We start from the raw sequence: 19,029 nt of genomic DNA on the forward strand, positions 1-19,029 counted from the left end.
GTCGCAGCTACTCAGGAGGCTGAGGTGGCAGGATCTTCTGAGTTCAGGTGTTTGAGACCAGCTTGGGCAACATAGCAAGATCCATCTCTAAGGAAAATTTTTAGTTGGGCATAGCCGCTCGTGGCTGTAATCCCAACACTGGGAGGACGAGGTAGGAGGAGCACTTGAGCCCAGGAGTTCAAGACCAGCCTGGACAACATAGTGAGACCTCATATGTATAAAAAAATTTTTAAGTTAGCTGGGTATGGTAGTATATGCCTGTAGTCTCAGCTACTCAGGAGGCTGAGGTAAGAGGATTGCTTGAGTTCAGGGAGTTCAGACTGCATGAGCCATCATCACACCATTTTACTCCAGCCTGGGCAACAGAGCAAGACGTTGTCTCAAAAAAAAAAAAAAAAAAAATTAGCAAATTCAGCACATTAACATAAACATAATTTTTTTTTTTTTTTTTTTTTTGATACAGAGTCTCACTCTGTCACCCAGGCTGGAGTGCAGTGGTGTGCTCTCGGCTCACTGTGCAAGCTCCCCTTCCCGGGCTCACGCCATTCTCCTGCCTCAGCCTCCCGAGTAGCTGGGACTACAGGTGCCCGCCACCACACCCAGCTAATATTTTTGTATTTTTTTAGTAGAGATGGGGCTTCACCATGTTAGCCAGGACGATCTCAATCTCCTGACCTTGTGATCTGCTCGCCTCAGCCTCCCAAAGTGCTGGGATTACAAGCGTGAGCCCCTGTGCCTGGCCTTTTTTTTTTTTTTTTTTTTTTTTTTTTTTTGAGACGGAGTCCTGCTCTGTTGCCTAGGCTGGAGTGCAGTGGCATGACCTTGGCTCACTGCAGCCTCCGCCTCTCGGGTTCAAGCTGTTCTCCTACCTCAGCCTCCTGAGTATCTGGGATTACAGGCGCCTGCCAGCATGCCCGGCTAATTTTTGTATTTTTAGTAGAGACGGAGTTTCACTGTGTTGGCCAGGCTGGTCTCAAACTCCTGACCTCAGGTGATCCGCCCACCTCGCCCTCCCAAAGTGCTGGGATTACAGGTGTGAGCCACCACTCCTGGCAGACTGATTCTTCATGCCTTTTCCTGACACATTTCTCCCTCCAGGGAGCAAATCTCTTACACTCCTCTGTTGCCATAGCATTTATATCTTTATTATGTTATTTATAATATATTGAGGACATTTATGCGTCTGCCTCCCCTTTTTAATTTGAGTTCCATGAGGATCTGGATAGTATTAAAATAATGTTTTAGCTGAGCGCAGTGGCCCACGCCTGTAATCCCAGCACTTTTGGAGGCTGAGACAGTGAGGCACATCACTTGAGGTCAGGAGTTCGAGACCAGCCTGGGCAACATGGCGAAACCCCATCTCTACTAAAAATACAAAAATTGGCCGGGCATGATGGTGGGTGTCTGTAATCCCGGCTACTCGGGGGCCGAGGCAGGAGAATCGCTTGAACCCGGGAGGCGGAGGTTGCAGTGAGCCGAGATCACACCATTGCACTCTAGCCTGGGTGACTGAGCGAGACTCCATCTCAAAAATATTAATGTTTTAATTTTCTGAGATAAGTGCAGTGGCTCATATCTAGTGGATGTGAAGTATTTGTTCCGTGAATGAATGGAGCCACACATAAAAACATGTCAAACACTCAGCAGATATTTTTTGCCTAACTGACCCTTGCCCCTCTGCGCAGTGCTAAGGGATACTAAAATTAATAAACACAGTGTTGCTTTCGAGAACATTCATTACTTACTGTTTCAAGTATCTACTGAGTACTGAAGTGGTTTTTATAACATACATTTAGGAGTTCCAACCTGGGCAACATATTGAGACTTCGTCTCTACTATAAATAAAAAAATTAGCCAGGCTTGATGGCACATCCCTGTAGTCCCAGCTATGCTTATAGTCCCAGCTGCTCAGGAGGCTGAGGCAGGAGGATCGCTTGAGCCCAGGAGGTTAAGTGACAGAGCAAGACACTGTCTCAAAAAAAAGAAAAACACATTTAAGAGTTATGTTTCAGCCTTGTGATTTGTCCTATATTCTGACTCCTCCCTCAATCATAGTTTTATAACTTACAAAATGAAGAAAATAGACTAGATGACCTAGACAGCTTAACATTGTTGATTATTTTTAGATTTTTCAGCTCCTTGATTCCTTTCGGTTCTGTTGGAGGCCTGCCTAGGGCTGAGTGTGGTGCCTTGAACTCAGTGGTTAGTTGGCAAATGTTAAAGAAGGAGGTGATGCCAGTAGTTACCAAAGTCAAATTTGATTTCTATTTTTCTTTTTTTTGAGATGGAATCTCACTCTGTCACCCAGGCTGGAGTGCAGAGGCACAAACTCCGCTCACTGCAATCTCTGCCCCCCGGGTTCAATGCACGCCACCATGCCTGGCTTATTTTTGTATTTTTAGTAGAGACGGGGTTTCACCATGTTGCCCAGGCTGGTCTCAACCTCCTGACCTCAAGTCATCCGCCTGCCTCAGCCTCCCAAAGTGCTGGGATTACGGGCGTGAGCCACACTGCACCCGGCCTTCTGTTTTTCACTCCATTGATATATTAAATCCCTTCTTTGTGCTTCGGAATATCTGTATATCCTTGATCTAGCTCGGTCTCAACTTTTGTGTACAATATATGTGTATATATATATATAAATTTTACTTTATCCCTTTTAACAACCCTGAGAAGAAGGTGAGATGATCATTTTTCTTCACTTTTCTATTGAAGAAATTGAGTCTTGAAGGTCACAGCTAAAGGAACAGCAGAGTCAGACTCAGTCCCAGGTCTCCTGACCCCAAATCCACTGTACTGTCTGTTTCCTTGTCTGTCAAATGAGGGTTTCTTCCAGATCTGAGGTCCTGGGTCACCTGCCTTTTAACACAGCGAGTTAGTTAGGAGTCTTTGGGAATTAACAGGAACTGGTAACTTGAGCAGAATAGAAATTGGCAAGATCCTACAGAGGCTCAGAGGATTGGTGAGAAGGTGGAGCCCCAGGCTGGTAAATGGGCATGATTCAGGCTAACTCCTGGGGTTTCAGAAGCAGGGGCCTGAAAAGGCACTGCCACTGAAGGGCCAAACTCCACTGTTTTGCATTATCTACTCAAGATGGAGAGCAAGGGAGGAGCAGTCTGTTGGTGTGGCTCGAGTCGTCTACACATCCTTTGGTTAGTGAAGTGGTTCTCAACTGGGAGCAATGTTGTCCTCCCAGTGGGTGATATATAAAGGCGTTTTTAGTCATAAGGGTGAGAGGTTGCTCCTGGCATTTAGTGAATAGAGGCCACGGATGATGCTAAATGTAGATTCTGCAGTGCACAGGACAGCCCTCTAGGATGAAGAATTATCCACCCACAAATGTCAGTAGTGCTGACAGGTTGGGAAACCTTGGGTTGGGTTGGGGCACGTTGACTAATAGTCCCACCAGACTATATCTTGTTGGGGGCAGAAGGAAACTCAAGTGCTATTACTGAGAAAAGATGGAGTAGATGCTGGAAAGCCAAAAAAAATTTTTTTAAAGGTACTACAGGCCAGGTATGGTATCTCACACCTGTGATCTGAGCACTTTGGGAGGCCAAGGCAGGCGAGCACTTTGGGAGGCCAAGACAGGCAGATCACTGAGTCCAGGAGTTTGAGACTAGCCCAGGCAACATGGTGAAACCTCCGTCTCTACAAAAAATACAAAAGTTAGCTAGGCATGGTGGCACAAACTTGTAGTCCCAGCTACTCAGGAGGCTGAGTCAGGAGGGATGGCTTGAGCCTGGGAGGTGGAGGTTGCAGTGAGCAGAGATGGTGCCACTGTACTCCAGCCTGGGCAAGAGCGTGAGACCCCATCTCAAAAAAATAAATAAAAAGTACCACAAACTGGTGCAATCTGAGACTGTGAAGATGAATTACATACTTGTAAATGTAGTGCTTGAGGCTTCTTAGGAAAAGGGGTCATTAATATTTGAAATTCTGGGCCAGAAGTGGTGGCTCATTCCTGTAACCTCAGCACTTTGGGAGGCTGAGGGAGGAGGATTACTTGAGGCTGAGAGTTTGACCAGCCTGGGCAACATAGTGAGACCCCGTCTCTAAAAAATGTTTTTAAATAAAATTAGTCTGGGCGCAGTGGCTAACGCTTGTAATCCCAGTACTTTGGGAGGCCAAGGTAGGCGGATGACCTGAGGTCAGGAGTTTGAGACCAGCCTGCCCTACATGGCAAAACCCCATCTCTACTAAGAATACAAAAATTAGCCAGGCATGGTGGTGCACACCTGTAGTCCCAGCTAGTCCCAGCTACTTGAGAGGCTGAGGACCAAGAATTGCATGAGCCTGGGAGGCAGAGATTTCAGTAAGTCAAGATTGCATCACTGCACTTCAGCCTGGGCAACAGAGCGAGACTCTGTTTCAAAAAAAATTAATTAACTGGCGTAGTGACAAGCACCTGTAGTTCCAGCTACTTGACAGGCTGAGGCAGGAGGATCTCTTGAGCTTAGGAGTTTGAAGCTGCAGTGGCTATGATTACACCACTGCAGTCTAACCTGAGCAACAGAGTGAGACCTCAATTCTTTAAAAAAAACAAAAAAACAAATTGAAACTCAACTTTTTAAAGGGATTCTAAGTGCTTATTTTTTTAAAGTATTCTTGGAAATCACATTTTCATGTAGGGTAACCTGTAAGGAACAGTGCATACATATATATATAATTTATATCTAAACCTAATTCATAATTTAGGTTTTTTTGGTGGTTTTTTTTTGTTTTTTGTTTTTTGTTTTGAGACGGAGTCTCGCTCTGTCACCCAGGCTGGAGTGCAGTGGTGCAATATTGGCTCACTGCAACCTCCACCTCCCAGGTTCAAGCAATTCTCCTGCCTCAGCCTCCTGAGTAGCTGGGACTACAGGTATGCACCACCACACCTGGCTAATTTTTGTATTTTTAGTAGAGACGAGGGTTTCACCATGTTGGCCAGGGTGGTCTTGAACTTCTGACCTCAGGTGATCCACCCACCTCGGCCTCTGAGAGTGCTGGGATTACAGGCGTGACCCACCGCGCCCAGCCCATAATTTAGGTTTTTGAGGGTAAGTATGAACACAAACTTAGAATGAACCACACTCCACTAGAATCAAAACTGAATTAAACTAAAGCACTTTTAAAGGGAACTTCCGTTTTAAGTTGAAGTGAACTTACCCTCTTGAATTTTGTTGCCCAGGCTGGAGTGTAGTGGCACAATCTCAGCTTGCTGCAACCTCCACCCCCTGAGTTCAAGTGATTCTCCTGCCTCAGCCTCCCAAGTAGCTGGGATTAGAGGCATGTGCCACCATGCCTGCCTAATTTTTGTATCTTTAGTAGAAACAGGATTTCAGCATGTTGGCCAGGCTGGTCTTGAACTCCTGACCTCAGGTGATCCACCCGCCTTGGCCTCCCAACATGCTGGGATTACAGGCGTGAGCCACCGTGCTTGGCCCTTCTTGAATTATTGAAGTTGAACACAACTGGAACACAATTATATTCCCTAAATGGGGGAAAAATTATTCTTCAGATTGCTTCAAGCAAGCATTTAATTTAATTTGGACCCATAGACAATTCACATAGCTAGCTGTTTGTTAATTACTTAGTTACAGTAAAAATGTTTCACACCATACCAGACTGTAGGGTAATATTTAGTAAAGGGACGTTTCACTTGTCAGCAACTTGGGATGTTTCCAGTAGGTAAAAATCTGATGGCAGCGGATCTGTGGCATATGTGGTCATATGTTAGAATTTCTCTAACACTTTACCTTATTCTTTGCCCCAACAGTTATTAGTGTTAAATCCAAGTAGAAGAAAAATTGATTCAGCCTGCGGTTTTCCCAGCATTCCTTTGAACTTTGTTTGCATTGTTTGTGGATAAGCCGTATGCATGTGACTCATAACTTGCGTGTTTTGCTTTCATGTTTTATAACACCTTTGCTGCACCAGGCGTGTTTTACTACCCCAAGGAAGTCTAGAAATGATTAGAAGCTTTTTTTCCCTGCCCTCTAGGCACAGTAGCTTTGGGACTAACTGCAAAAGGATTTGCCATGATTCCAGGTTACACAATGCGAGTGGGCCTCTCACTGACTGTGGTCCGTAGCCTGAGGGCTCTGTGAGTCACCACATCCTCGCTGTCATTTCAGGTGAACCACTGTCTACCAGAGAAGATTGTGGTGTACCGTGATGGAGTGTCTGATGGCCAACTGAAGACAGTTGCCAACTATGAGATTCCTCAACTACAGAAGTGTTTTGAAGCTTTTGAGAATTATCAACCCAAGATGGTGGTATTTGTAGTTCAGAAGAAAATCAGTACTAATCTATATCTGGCTGCTCCTCAGAACTTTGTAACTCCCACTCCTGGAACTGTGGTAGATCATACAATAACAAGCTGTGAGTGGTAAGTGAGCAAAATATGTAGTATTGGAGGAAGAATAAGTTGGAGATGTTGTCACTTTCCTGAGTATTGGAATGGGGAGGTTTCCTGGAGAGTTGTGGACTAGAATCTCAGAGAGGCTACCGTTAAAAGAATGAAGGTTTAAAAAATATTTAAGGGCCTGGCATGGTGGCTCACGCCTGTAATCCCAACGCTTTGGGAGGCTGAGGCAGGTAGATCACCTGAGGTCAGGAGTTCAATACCAGCCTGGCCAACATGGCGAAACCCTGTCTACTGAAAATAACAGAAATTAACCAGGTGTGATGGTGTGTGCCTGTAATGCCAGCTACTCAGGAGGCTGAGACAGGAGAATCGCTTGAACCTAGGAGGCGGAGGTTGCAGTAAGTCCACTGTAATCCAGCCTGGGCAACAGAGAGAGACTCTTGTCTCAAAACGAAACAAAAAAGATTTAAAAACAAGAAAGCTTTTACCTCTTAAGTGAAAAGTTGAACATACCTTGTTTTGCTAAGATAGCGTATGCTTAACTTCTACAGGAAGATAAGGGAGTTTCTACCACCTTTTTTTTTTTTTTTTTTTTTGAGGCAGGGTCTCGCTTTGTTGTCCAGGGTGGAGTGCAATGATGTGATCTCAGCTCACTGCAGCCTCAACCTGCTTAGGCCCAGGTGATCCTCCCACCTCAGCCTCCTGAGTAGCTGGAACAATAGGCGTATGCCACCATGCCCAACTAATTTTTGTATTTTTTGTAGAGACAGGGTCTTGCCATGTTGCCCAGACTGGTCTCGAACTCCTGGGCTCAAGCAGTCTGCCTGCCTCAGCCTTCCAAAGTGCTAGGATTACAGGCATGAGTCACTGCACCCAGCCTGTTACCACCATTCTTCAGTAGCCTCTTGAGTCAGGAGACCTGGGTTCTAATCCTGGTCTGGCCTCTGTGTCCTTGGTCCAGTCGTTTGAGCTCTCTGAGCTTTAGTTGAAGGAGCTAGAACGATCTCCAGGATCTTTGCCTGCTCTGTCTGGCTGAATCCGACCATATCACTGATTTATGGTTTTCCTTCCTAGGGTGGATTTCTATCTTCTTGCCCATCATGTACGGCAGGGCTGTGGCATTCCTACGCATTATGTCTGTGTTCTCAACACCGCAAACCTGAGCCCTGATCATATGCAGAGGTGGGCCCATCAGTAACTTACTCTTTCTCTTTCTTAAATAATTCTGGCCTGCTAGCTAAGATGGGCTCACTGTTCACCCCCAAATATATTTACCTCTTGACTTTCTTCATATCTTTGACAATTATGGTGTCTTTTTGAGGAGAGATTAGAAATCCTGGTTTTATATTAAAATTACTTTTACTTAAAGAGCTTTAAAAAATATTGATGCCAAGCTTCCCCCCAAATATTCTGAGGCATCTGTATTTTTTAAATCTCTTCCAGGCGATTATGACATACAGCCAGACTTGAGACCCAGTGCCGTTGAGTTCAGATTATGTAAATACTCCACTAGGGTACTTACCTTTCTCCAGCCTTTTCTTGTAAACAAGAAATATTTTCTCTTTGTGTTGTTTTCGTATAAAAACAGGAGGCTGGGTGCGGTGGCTCACGCCTATAATCCCAGCACTTTGGGAGGCTGAGGCAGGCGGATCACCTGAGGCCAGGAGTTCGAGACCAGCCTGACCAACATGGCAAAACCCTGTCTCTACTAAAAATAGAAAAATTAGCTGGGTGTGGTGGCGCATGCCTATAATCCCAGCTACTCGGGAGGCTGAGTTGGGAGAATCACTTGAATCCAGGAGGCGGAGGTTGCAGTGAGCAGAGATTGTGCCATTGCACTCCAGCCTGGGCAACAGAGCAAGACTCCATCAAAAAAAAACAAACAAAAAACAAACAAACAAAAAAAAAAAACCAGGGAAATGCCTCAATTGAGAAGATTTACCCATGTCGTCTGACTTATGAATAGTGGGAATAAAAACAAGTCCATTTAAAAATAGTGATTCTAAAAAGCTGCATCATGTATTCCTCTGCTCCCCAGTTTTCAGGAAGGTGTGCTCTGTGTCATATCCCCGCGACTATTGTATTGTATTGCATGCCACAAATTGAAGGTGGGGGATGATGAGAATTATATTTTCTTCTTGGCCTACAGGCTGACTTTCAAACTGTGCCACATGTACTGGAATTGGCCTGGCACCATCAGAGTTCCAGCTCCTTGCAAGTATGCCCACAAGCTAGCTTTCCTGTCGGGACACATCTTGCATCATGAACCAGCCATCCAGCTGTGCGAGAACCTGTTCTTCCTGTGACTGCACAGCTTGGAGATGGGCTGGTAAGAAGAAAGGCGGCCTCTAAACTCAGCTGTGACTCTTGCAGAATCAACAGAGACTGAAGTGGGCTTTTGTGTTATAATTTTCCCTTTCTCCAACCCTGTAGAATAAGATTTCTTTCTTGTCTTTTAAACCTAATATCACCAAGAAGCAAGTTTCTGAGTAACAGCTGAAAATGGCCTTGTTGCCTGTGTAGAGCAAGTTACGGTGGTACTGCCACTGCAGGTGGAGCGGGTGACTCTGGGGGACCATTAAGACCTCCAGACCGGGTGGGGTGGTTCACGCCTGTAATCCAAGCACTTTGGGAGGCTGAGGCGGGTGGATCGTGAGGTCAGGAGATCAAAACCATCCTGGCCAACATGGTGAAACCCCGTCTCTACTAAAATACAAAAAAATTAGCCGGGTGTGGTGGTGCACGCCTGTAGTCCCAGCTACTCAGGAGGCTAAGGCAGGAGAATCGCTTGAACCCGGGAGGTGGAGGTTGCAGTGAGCCGAGATCGCGCCACTGCACTCCAGCCTGTTGACAAAGCAAGACTCTGTCTCAAAAAAAAAAAAAAAAAAAAAGCCAACATGAGCTGCAGAAACCAGCAGAAGCAGCCATTATACTTCTAAGCTGTGCCAACGAAGTGGTTCCCATTTCTGGAGCCAGAGATGATAATTAAGTCATTGCAAGTTGCCTGAAGAGAATTACTCAGGCAACTGGGAAAGGCAGTGGAAGGTCTGTGAAGCAAAGTTTTCAAGTAGATATTGCTATTACTGGCAGGTGTACAAGGCATGTAGTAAAATCAGTTTGTGGCATAGGTCAGCGCTTGCTGACTAAATCCTCTCTGGGGATTGAATTGATGACGACTGTGACTTGAGTTGGATTCGAAAATGGCTTCCCTTGGCCTCTTGAAAGAGTGCAGATGAAGCCTTTTCCGTGGCTTTCAGTAACTTTCCAGCATACCATGACGATTTCTTCCCCAAATATACACATGCTCTTTTGCTCTTTGTGCCTGATCTTCAGTAATTTTTAGTTTTTTAACAGGCAGAAAAAATCTAGCAGCTAGGAAAGTTCAAGTTGGGGTGGGAGTTTTTAGTGAACTTTTCTCCCAGGTGTGTGGCCTTTATTTCTATTTATATATGTTTGTAAATGGAATTACCCCCTTTCTCTTGCAAAATAACCTCTTCCTGGCTGTTGGCTCACTTTGCTGGAATTTTTCTGAATCCAGGTTAAGATTTCCAGAAGTCAGCTTTGGAAAACGTGACACTCCTACCAAAGTCCAGATGGTTCAGAAAGTTATCACATACCATGGGTTTCAGTGTTTTTGGAAACCCGTTTTTTTCTGTTTTTTTTTCCCCCCTCTCCATTTTAGAATCTTCTCCCAGTCCCTTCGGGCCTAGTTCTGTCTCATCTTGCTTTACTGGGTTTTAGAAACCGGTCTTATTTAAGCTTTTCTAATTTGTATTTATGTACTTATTTATTTTTTGGTATGATGGCAGGGAGGGGACAAAGCAGAAATACCCCTTTTATATGACAATGTGTGAGAAAAGAAACTTTAGCTTAAAACTCCGTAAAATGTGCTCACTTCAGCAGCACATACACTAAAATTAAAATGATATAGAGAAGATTAGCATATAGAAAAAAAGAAAAAAGATTTCCTTAAAACAAGAAAACCAAGAATGTTTTTGGTTTGTTGCGGTGCCCAGCAGAGGTTGAGGAGTGATGGGTATTGTTGGTGCACTTCTGGTTTCATTTGGAGTGTGGGACATTAGGGTGAGACAAGGACCTGGAATTTAAAAACCACAGAATCAAACACTGTGAACCACTGGTCTCTGGCTAAGCAGATCAGTTTTCTGATTTTCCTTGGGAGCGTTTTGAATTTTTCTGTTGAAGTTGGATTTCCTAATACTTTTTTTCTCTTAAGATAATCAGAACAAATGGTTGAATACATTATAATACAAAAATTTCTTCACTTTTTATTCTTGGTTTTCTTGCCTCGTTTTTCGGTTTTAATGCCAAATGATTGGGTCATGGGGTGGGAAATAAAAACAACTTTGTATAAATTTGTAGTTGTGTTTGAAATAATGTTGTTTATTTATTATTATATTGATGTAACTCTTTTTCTTCAGAGAGCTGCAGCACTTCCTAGAAACACTCATTACTCTGCTTGTAAGTTGCAACTCCAGTGTTAGTAGCCAGGTAATTTCATCATCAGCTGGGTAAGAAGACTTATTGAAAAAAACAGTAGCCACCTCACTTCTCAGACAGATGAGGCATTTTGTGTGTGTGTGTGTGTGTGTCTGTGTGTGTCTGTGTGTGGTTTTTAGCTCTCTTTCTCCCATCAGACAATTTCTTTTACCCTAAGTGAGAGCCAGAGTGTCTCCACTTGCAAGGGCAGCCTCCCCACCGCTCCACTATTTTAACGCTTGCCCTTTTTTACATATACCTCACGGCGTGTCTGTCACCATTGAAATACCTTCCCTGGGTACAAAAATCCCATTAGAAGGAATAAGATCTAGTGTTCAGTGGCACAGTAGAGCAACTATAGTTAACAAAAATTTATTGTACATTTCAAAATAGAGGAGTGGAATTGGAATGTTCCTAACACAAAGAAATGATAAATGAGCCGGGTGCCGTGGCTCATACCTATAATCCCAGCACTTTGGGAGGCTGAGGTAGGTGGATCATTTGAGCTCAGGACTTCAAGACCAGCTGGGCAACATGGGAAGACCTCGACTCTACAAAATATAAAAATCGGCCAGGCTTGGTGGTGTGTGCCTATAGTCCCAGCTACTCAGGAGACTAAAGCAGGAGGATTGCTTGAACCCAGGAGGCAGAGGTTGCAGTGAGCCGAGATTGTGCCAACTCACTCCAGCCTGGGTGACAGAGCAAGATTCTGTCTCAAAAAAAAAAAAAAAAAAAAAGATAAATGTTTGAAGTGATAGCCCATTTACCCTGATTTGATTCTTACACATCATATGCTTGTATCAGAATATCACATGTATACTATAAATATGTACCACTACTATGTATCCAAAAAATTAAAAATAAAATTTTAAGTACCTTCCCAAAGCACCTAGCTGCTCACTTAAGCACTGCATTTCTTTAGAATACTACAGTTTCCCTATTTATTTAGAAACTCTGTGCTTCCTGAACTCATTCTAGAAAGAACCTCATTTCTGTGCAGTAGTCTCTTATCCATGGGGAATACATTTGAATACCCCCAGCAGTTGCCTGAAACCTCAGATAGTACTGAATCCTATACGGTACTATGTTATTTGAATCTGAAACTCAGGATGTCTATTAAGTGACTAATGTGTAGCATCACCGGTGTGGATACTCTGGACAGACATGATTCATGTTCCCGGGGGATGGAGTGAGACAACGTGAAGTTTCATCACACTACTAAGAACAGTTTGCAATTTATAACATGAATTTCTGGAATTTTCCATTTAATAGTTTTGGACTTTGGCTGACCAAGGGCAACTGAAACCTCAGAAAATGAAACCATGGAAAGGAGGGACTGCTGTACGGTGTGACAGGGTCCTTTTTACTTGGGCAGCATTTTGTTGAATTATGTGAAAAAGGAATTTTAGAAATGACTATATATTTTAAAACCTTAAAAATTTGGGCCTGAAATTAATTTCTCTAGAGGTTTGGGATTATTAGAGAAGACCCTGTTTTTTCTTTCTGGCTCTATGGCTAGCTGAGTTACTTAGTAACTTTTCCTGCCTAGAGTTTTCTTTTTTTCAAAAAATGAAGAACATCAAGAGCTTGAGAAGAAAAGCCACAGACTGAAAGAAAATATTTGCAGAATACACATCTGATCAAGGATTGTTATCCAAAATATACAAAGAACTCTTTAAACTTAATAAGGAAACTAGTCAGTTTTTTAAAAAATCGGCAATAGACCTGTACAGACATCGCCAAAGATGCACAGATGGTAAATAAGCGTATGAAAAGATGCTCCACATTATATCTCCTTAGGGAACCACAAATTAAAACAAGGCACCCATTCCATACCTGGTAGAACAGCCAAAATCCAAAACACTTAACCATGCCATATGCTGGTGAGGTTGCAGAGCCGCAGGAACTGGTACAGCCACTTAAGAAGAGAGTTCTTAATAAAAGTAAACGGGATTACAAAACAACATACATAATCTTATGATATGGAGCAGCAGTCATACTCCTTGGTGTTTACCCAAAAGGGATGAAAACTCATGTCCACACAAAAGCCTGCACACGGACATTCATAGCAGCTGTATTCATCGTTTCCAAAACTTGGAAGCATCCAAGATGTGCTTCAGTAGGTGAATGGACAAACTGCACCTGGACAGTGGAATATTATTCAGCACTAAAAGGAAATGAGCTATCAAGTCATGGAAAGACACAGAGGAACTTTATATTACTAAATTGGAAAAAGGCAATCTGGAAAGGCTATATATGACTCCAACGTATAACATTCCGGAAAAGGCAAAACTGTGGAGATAGTAAAAGGATCAGCAGTTTGGTCGGGCGCAGTGGCTCACACCTGCAGTCCCAGCACTTTGGGAGGCCGAGGTGGGTGGATCATGAGGTCAGGAGTTCGAGACCAGCCTGGCCAACATGGTAAAACCCCGTCTCTATTAAAAGTACAAAAATTAGATGGGTGTGGTGGTGGGCACCTGTAATCCCAGCTACTCGGGAAGCTGAGGCAGGAGGCAGAGGTTGTAGTGAGCTGAGATCACGCCATTGCACTCCAGCTTGGGCAACAAGAGAAAAACTCCGTCTCAGAAAAAAAAGGATCAGCAGTTGTGGAGAGAGAGAGACGAGAGATGAATGGGCAGAAACAAAGGATTTTTAGGGCAGCGGAGCTATTCACTGTGATGCTGTAATGGTGAATACATGTCATTATGAATCTGTCTGATCCCACGGAATGTACACTAAGAGTGAACCCTGATGTAAACTATGGACTCTGGGTAATATGTCAGTGTAGATTTATCAGCTATAACAAACTTACCAGGGAAGAAAGGAGAGGGGAGTGGGGGAGGGGAGAAGGTTAATATTTGTTACAAGAAGGAAAGGGAAGCTGAGTGGTACTAGCACAGCTCCCAGGATTCTGGTTTCATTCCAGGTAGGGCCAGGACATACACAGCCTGAGCCCCTGCGAAGTGCAGGATTGCTACAGCTGAGTCTCCTGCATGAAGACAGCTGGAAGCTGGAAGGGGACTAGAGAACCCCTGCCAATCATGCTGGGGCAGCCGCAGGGAAATGTGGTGTTTGACCAGGGAAATGGATAGGGCGAAAAAGACATCCATGAAAAATCCCCAAGCCTGGGCCACATACAGATAGATGTGTGTAGCCTGAATTTTTGTTACCAGCATGCTGAAGGGCCACAAGCTGACAAATTAACATAAAGATTGGCCCAGACTGGTGAAAGCTCCAGAGCCTTGTGGAAACCAATGCGGTCCATTAGACTGCAGCACAAAGAGGTATACATAGGACCTACGGAAGAGAAGAGACCAGAGAGAATGAGCAGGTCCAACATGTGTCCGAGAGAAGTTCCTGCAGGTTAAAATAGAAGGAGTGGGTGGCACACAATATGGAAGATGCAAAGACTGAGAATTTTCCAGAATGAAAGATATGTGCCAGTGTGGTGGCTTATACCTGTAATCCCAGCACTTTGGGAGGCCGAGTTGGGTGGATCACTTGAGCTCAGGAGTTTTAGACCAGCATGGGCAACATGGTGAAACCCTGTCTCTACAAAAGAAATAAAAAATTAGCCAGGCATGGTGGCACATGCATGTATCCCAGGTATTCAGGAGGCTGAGGTGGGAGGATCACTTGAGGCCAGGAGGTTGGGGATGCAGTGAGCTGTGATCGCACCACTGCACTCCAGCCTGGGTGACAGAATGAGACCTTATCTCAAAAAAAAAAAAAGAAAGGAAAAGAGTCGTCTAACTGAAGAAACGTACCGGGGATAAAGAAAATATATCTGGCCGGGCGCAGTGGCTCACGCCTGTAATCCCAGCACTTTGGGAGGCCGTGGTGGGCAGATCACCTGAGGTCAGGAGTTCGAGACCAGCCTGACCAACATGGAGAAACCCCGTCTCTACTAAAAATACAAAATTAGCCAGGCGTGGTGGCGCATGCCTGTAATCCCAGCTACTCTGGAGGCTGAAGCAGGAGAATTGCTTGAACCCGGGAGGCAGAGGTTATGGTGAGCCAAGATTGCACCATTGCACTCCAGCCCAGGCAACAAGAGCAAAACTCCATCTCAAAAAAATAAAAGAAAAGCATATCCATTGCTAGATAAACTATAGTGAAACTATAGAACATGAAAGACAGAATCGTGAAAACAAAACAGCCAGACATGATCCAGCAATTCCACTACTGGGTATATACCCGAATTGAAATCAGTATGCTGGGCGGGGCATGGTGGCTCACACCTGCAATCCCAGCACTTTGGGAGGCCCAGAAGGGTGGATCACTGGAGGCCAGGAGTTCCAAAACAGCCTGGCCAACCTGGTGAAAACCTGTCTCTACTAAAAATACAAAAATTAGCTGGGCGCGGTGTTGCACGCCTGTAATCCCAGCTATTCGGGTGGCTGAGGCATGAGAATCGCTTGAACCCTGGAGGCAGAGGTTGCAATGAGCCGAGATGGTGTCACTGCACTTCAGCCTGGGTGACAGAGCGAGTCTCTGTCTCCAAAAAGAAGAAAGAAATCAGTATGCCAAAGAGATATGTGCACTCACATGTTCATTGCAGCACTGTTCACAATAGCCAAGATATGGAAACAACCTGAGTGCCCATCAACGGATGAATGGATTTTTAAAATGTGATACATTTACACAATGGAATACTATTCAGCTTTAAATAAAAAACAGGACATTCTGTCACTCATGACAACCTGAATGAACTTAGAGAACATTATGTTAAGTGAAATAAGCCAGGCATAGAGAGACAAATACCATATGATCTCACTTGTATGTAGAATCTAAAAAAGTCAAACATAGAAGTAGAGAATAGAAAGGGAGTTGCCAGATACACGGTGGGGGTAGAGGGAGGTTGACAGGGAAAAGGGGAGACATTGGTCAATGGGTATAAAGTTACAGTTAGGAAGAATAAGTTCTAGTGTTCCATTGCACAGCATGGTGACTATAGTTAATACTGTATATTTTAAAATAGTGAAAAGAATTTTAAATGTTCCCACTACAAAGGAATGATTTTTTTAAAAAAGGAATAGCCTGACAAAGACAAGGCAAAAAAGAATATGTATATATTATACACATATATATATATTTGAGATGATAGATATGTTAATTACCCAGATCTGATCATTTCACAATGTGTACAGGTATCCAGACATCACATTGTACCCCATAAATATGTACAATTACTATTTGTCAATTAAACAAAACCAACCAGAAGTTGAAGAGATTGCTTACAAAGAAAGTCAGTCAAACCACCAGCACACACTTCCTGAACCACAATAGATGCCTTAAGACAAGAGGAATAGAAATTTTAAAATGCAATCGTAGGCCAGGCGCAGTGGCACATGCCTGTAATCCCAGCACTTTGGGAGGCCAAGGTGGGCAGATCACCTGAGGTCAGGAGTTTGAGACCAGCTTGGCCAACATGGTGAAACCCCGTCTCTACTAAAAATACAAAAATCAGCCGGGCGTGGTGGCGTGCACCTGTAATCCCAGCTATTCAGGAGGCTGAGGCAGAAGAATCACTTGAACCCAGGAGGCAGAGGTCGCAGTGAGCCGAGATTGCACCACTGCACTCCAGCCTGGGTAACACAGCGAGACTCCATCTCAAGAAAAAAAAAAAAGATGCAACTGTAAAGTTAGAATTGTATTCCCAACTAAACACTCATTCACAGGTGAGGGCAAAAATAATATTTTAAAAATAAAGATCAGGACAGAAATTAATGAAGAACAGAAAACCAATAGAGAAAATCAACAAAACAAGTTGGTTCTTTGAAAATATTAGCAAAATGGGCAAACCTTTAACTAGAATGACAGAGAAAAAAGACACAAATTACTAAAATCAGAATGAAAGAGGGCACATTACTACCAAACTTACAGGGAATAAAGAAAAGATACTGTAAGGGAATACTATGAACAGTTGTTTGCCAAAAAATTAGACAACTTAGCTAAAATGCACAGATTTCTATAGCTTACTAAACAAAGTATTTTTCCCAGTTGTCTTTTTTTGTGTGTCAAAACTATCAGATGACAACAGAAATGAACAATTGAGGCCTCTAAAGCTCTTCTCTTTCAGCTGACAATGTAGGGAGCTAGTACTTGAGTCCTCTGACATGATTTTGGGTTGAATAGAACCTTCACATTCCTTCCAATCCTCTTAAATTTGTTAAGCCATCCCAAAACAGAAAATTCATTTTTTCCCAATAAAGCACCAGAGAAACCTGGCCACTGACCTCCAGACAGACTGTAAGAAAAGTGCGCCTAAGGCCGGCATGGTGGCTCACGCCTATAATCCCAGCCCTTTGGGAGGCCGAGGTGGGTGGATTGCCTGAGGTCAGGAGTTTGAGACCAGCCTGATCAACATGGCGAAACCCCCTCTCTACTAAAAATACAAAAATTAGCCAGGCGTGGTGGCGTGCACCTGTAATCACAGCTACTCGGGAGGTTGAAGCAGGAGAATCATTTGAACCCAGGAGGTGGAGGTTGCAGTGAGCCAAGATCATGCCATTGCACTCCAGCCTGGGCAACAAGAGTGAAACTCCATCTCAAAAAAAAGAAAAATGAAAAGCTGGCCTTAAGACCTGGGGTGCAGAGGGATTTTACCTCATCTACGTGGTCAAGTTGCTTACCTTGTCACCACAAACCACACAGAGGGCTTTCATCTGGAGTCCCCAGCCGGCTGTCTGCACAATCAGGGCTAGAATCTCATTTCTCTGGCTTATTTCCCAAGGCGGTTCTATTCACCTCAGCTACGGGAAATCTGGCTATGTATCTTTTGGCAGGTAGCTGTGGTGTCTTGTCAGAAGGAAAACAGTAGCAATGAAAATGTCAGATTTTTGTGCTAAGTTCCCTTAAATATTGCCCAACATCAAACTTTTAGTGAGCCAGCCCGTTCATTCATCCAGCAAATATTTATTGAGACTCTGTTATATGTAAGATGTTACATTAGGAGATACAGGTATATAGGGAAATCTCGTGTAATCAAGGCAGATTAAGGTCTAATAAGGTTGGAGATTAAAGTGAAATAATTTTAAGGGAAAAAATATAAGTACCATAAACCATATAAAGTTTTAATTCTGTGGATCACAACCTAATAATGGTCATGAAGTCAACTTAGTGGGTTTGTTATCACTTTAAAAAAAAAAATTGAACTATAACAAAATATCATTGCAATGCATATCTTTATGGATATTTTGTGAAATTTGTTTGCTGTATTGTTATTTATATTGGAGTTGCAGTGTTAAATGTTTTTAATGTGGGTTACAGTCAAAAAATATGAAAGGGTAGTTCAAACATGCTTCAGAAAAATCCAGAAGCTTGCAGATGAGAGGTGACTTTGGAGAGTTAGAACTTTGACAAGTGAAAATGGGTAATGAGAGGAAAAAGTGGAGAGCAGAGGCCGGTCGCAGTGGCTCACGCCTGTAATCTCAGCACTTTGGGAGGCCGAGGTGGGCAGATCATTTGAGCTTGGAGTTGGAGATCAGCCTGGCCTACATGGTGAAACCTTGTCTCTAATAAAAATACAAATACTAGCCAGGCAGGGTGGCGGGCTCCTGTAATCCCAGCTACTCAGGAGGCTGTGGCAGGAGAACCACTTGAACCTGGGAGGGGGAGGTTACAGTGAACCGAGATTGCACCACTGCACTCCAGCCTGGGCTACAGAGACTCTGTCTCAAAAAAAAAAAAACAGTGGAGAGCAGAGAGAAGTGGGCCTCCAAGCCTGGCACCAGGAATGAGAAACTGAGAACTACCCAGCAACAAGGAAGGATTTAGGAGATGCCTAAAGAATTTTGTGTGTGGGTAGATATGGAGAGTTAAGGCCTTTTGTTAATAATTAATTGTATTCCCTAATGGATTACTGATAGCTTATCAGCTCTGCTTGCCTATGTGGACTTTGACAGCTCCACCTTTAGTGTGGTTGAAAACAAGTGAGAACGCCATGATAGGCCCGGTGGTGGGGTGTCTGGTCCTGCCCCCTCTCTGCCGAGCAATCTCCTTGAAGGGTGCCTAGTTCTCCTGTGGACGGTATTGACAACTTGCCTGGAAAAGCCATGGGATTGCTCTCCAGCTTTGGTTTTAAGAGATTTAACACTCCATTAGGATATGTGTTTACGGGCTTCATACCCTTCAGAGCTCTGTGTGTTGGAAGCATACTTATTTCACTTTATCTCTGG

General features: G+C 43.8%; 1 protein-coding gene across 5 annotated transcripts in view; it reads left to right on the plus strand.

The window, feature by feature from the left end:
• PIWIL2 (piwi like RNA-mediated gene silencing 2) overlaps positions 1–10,725 on the plus strand; it is a 79,759-nt gene extending 69,034 nt beyond the window's left edge. For 3 of the 5 annotated variants that reach the window (XM_031014138.3, XM_055348905.2, XM_055348904.2), the window contains exons 21-23: positions 6,120–6,373; positions 7,427–7,534; positions 8,502–10,725. In XM_031014138.3, coding sequence (XP_030869998.2) covers positions 6,120–6,373; positions 7,427–7,534; positions 8,502–8,658 — 519 coding nt within the window. In that variant the 3' untranslated portion in view covers positions 8,659–10,725. The remainder of the gene's footprint in view (positions 1–6,119; positions 6,374–7,426; positions 7,535–8,501) is intronic. The other 2 variants (XM_031014139.3, XM_055348906.2) reach the window with 1 other exon arrangement.
• Positions 10,726–19,029: the final 8,304 nt, after the last annotated feature.

Source organism: Gorilla gorilla, chromosome 7 (assembly GCF_029281585.2).
Source record: "Gorilla gorilla gorilla isolate KB3781 chromosome 7, NHGRI_mGorGor1-v2.1_pri, whole genome shotgun sequence".
In the NCBI taxonomy this organism is placed as follows: Eukaryota; Metazoa; Chordata; class Mammalia; order Primates; family Hominidae; genus Gorilla; species Gorilla gorilla.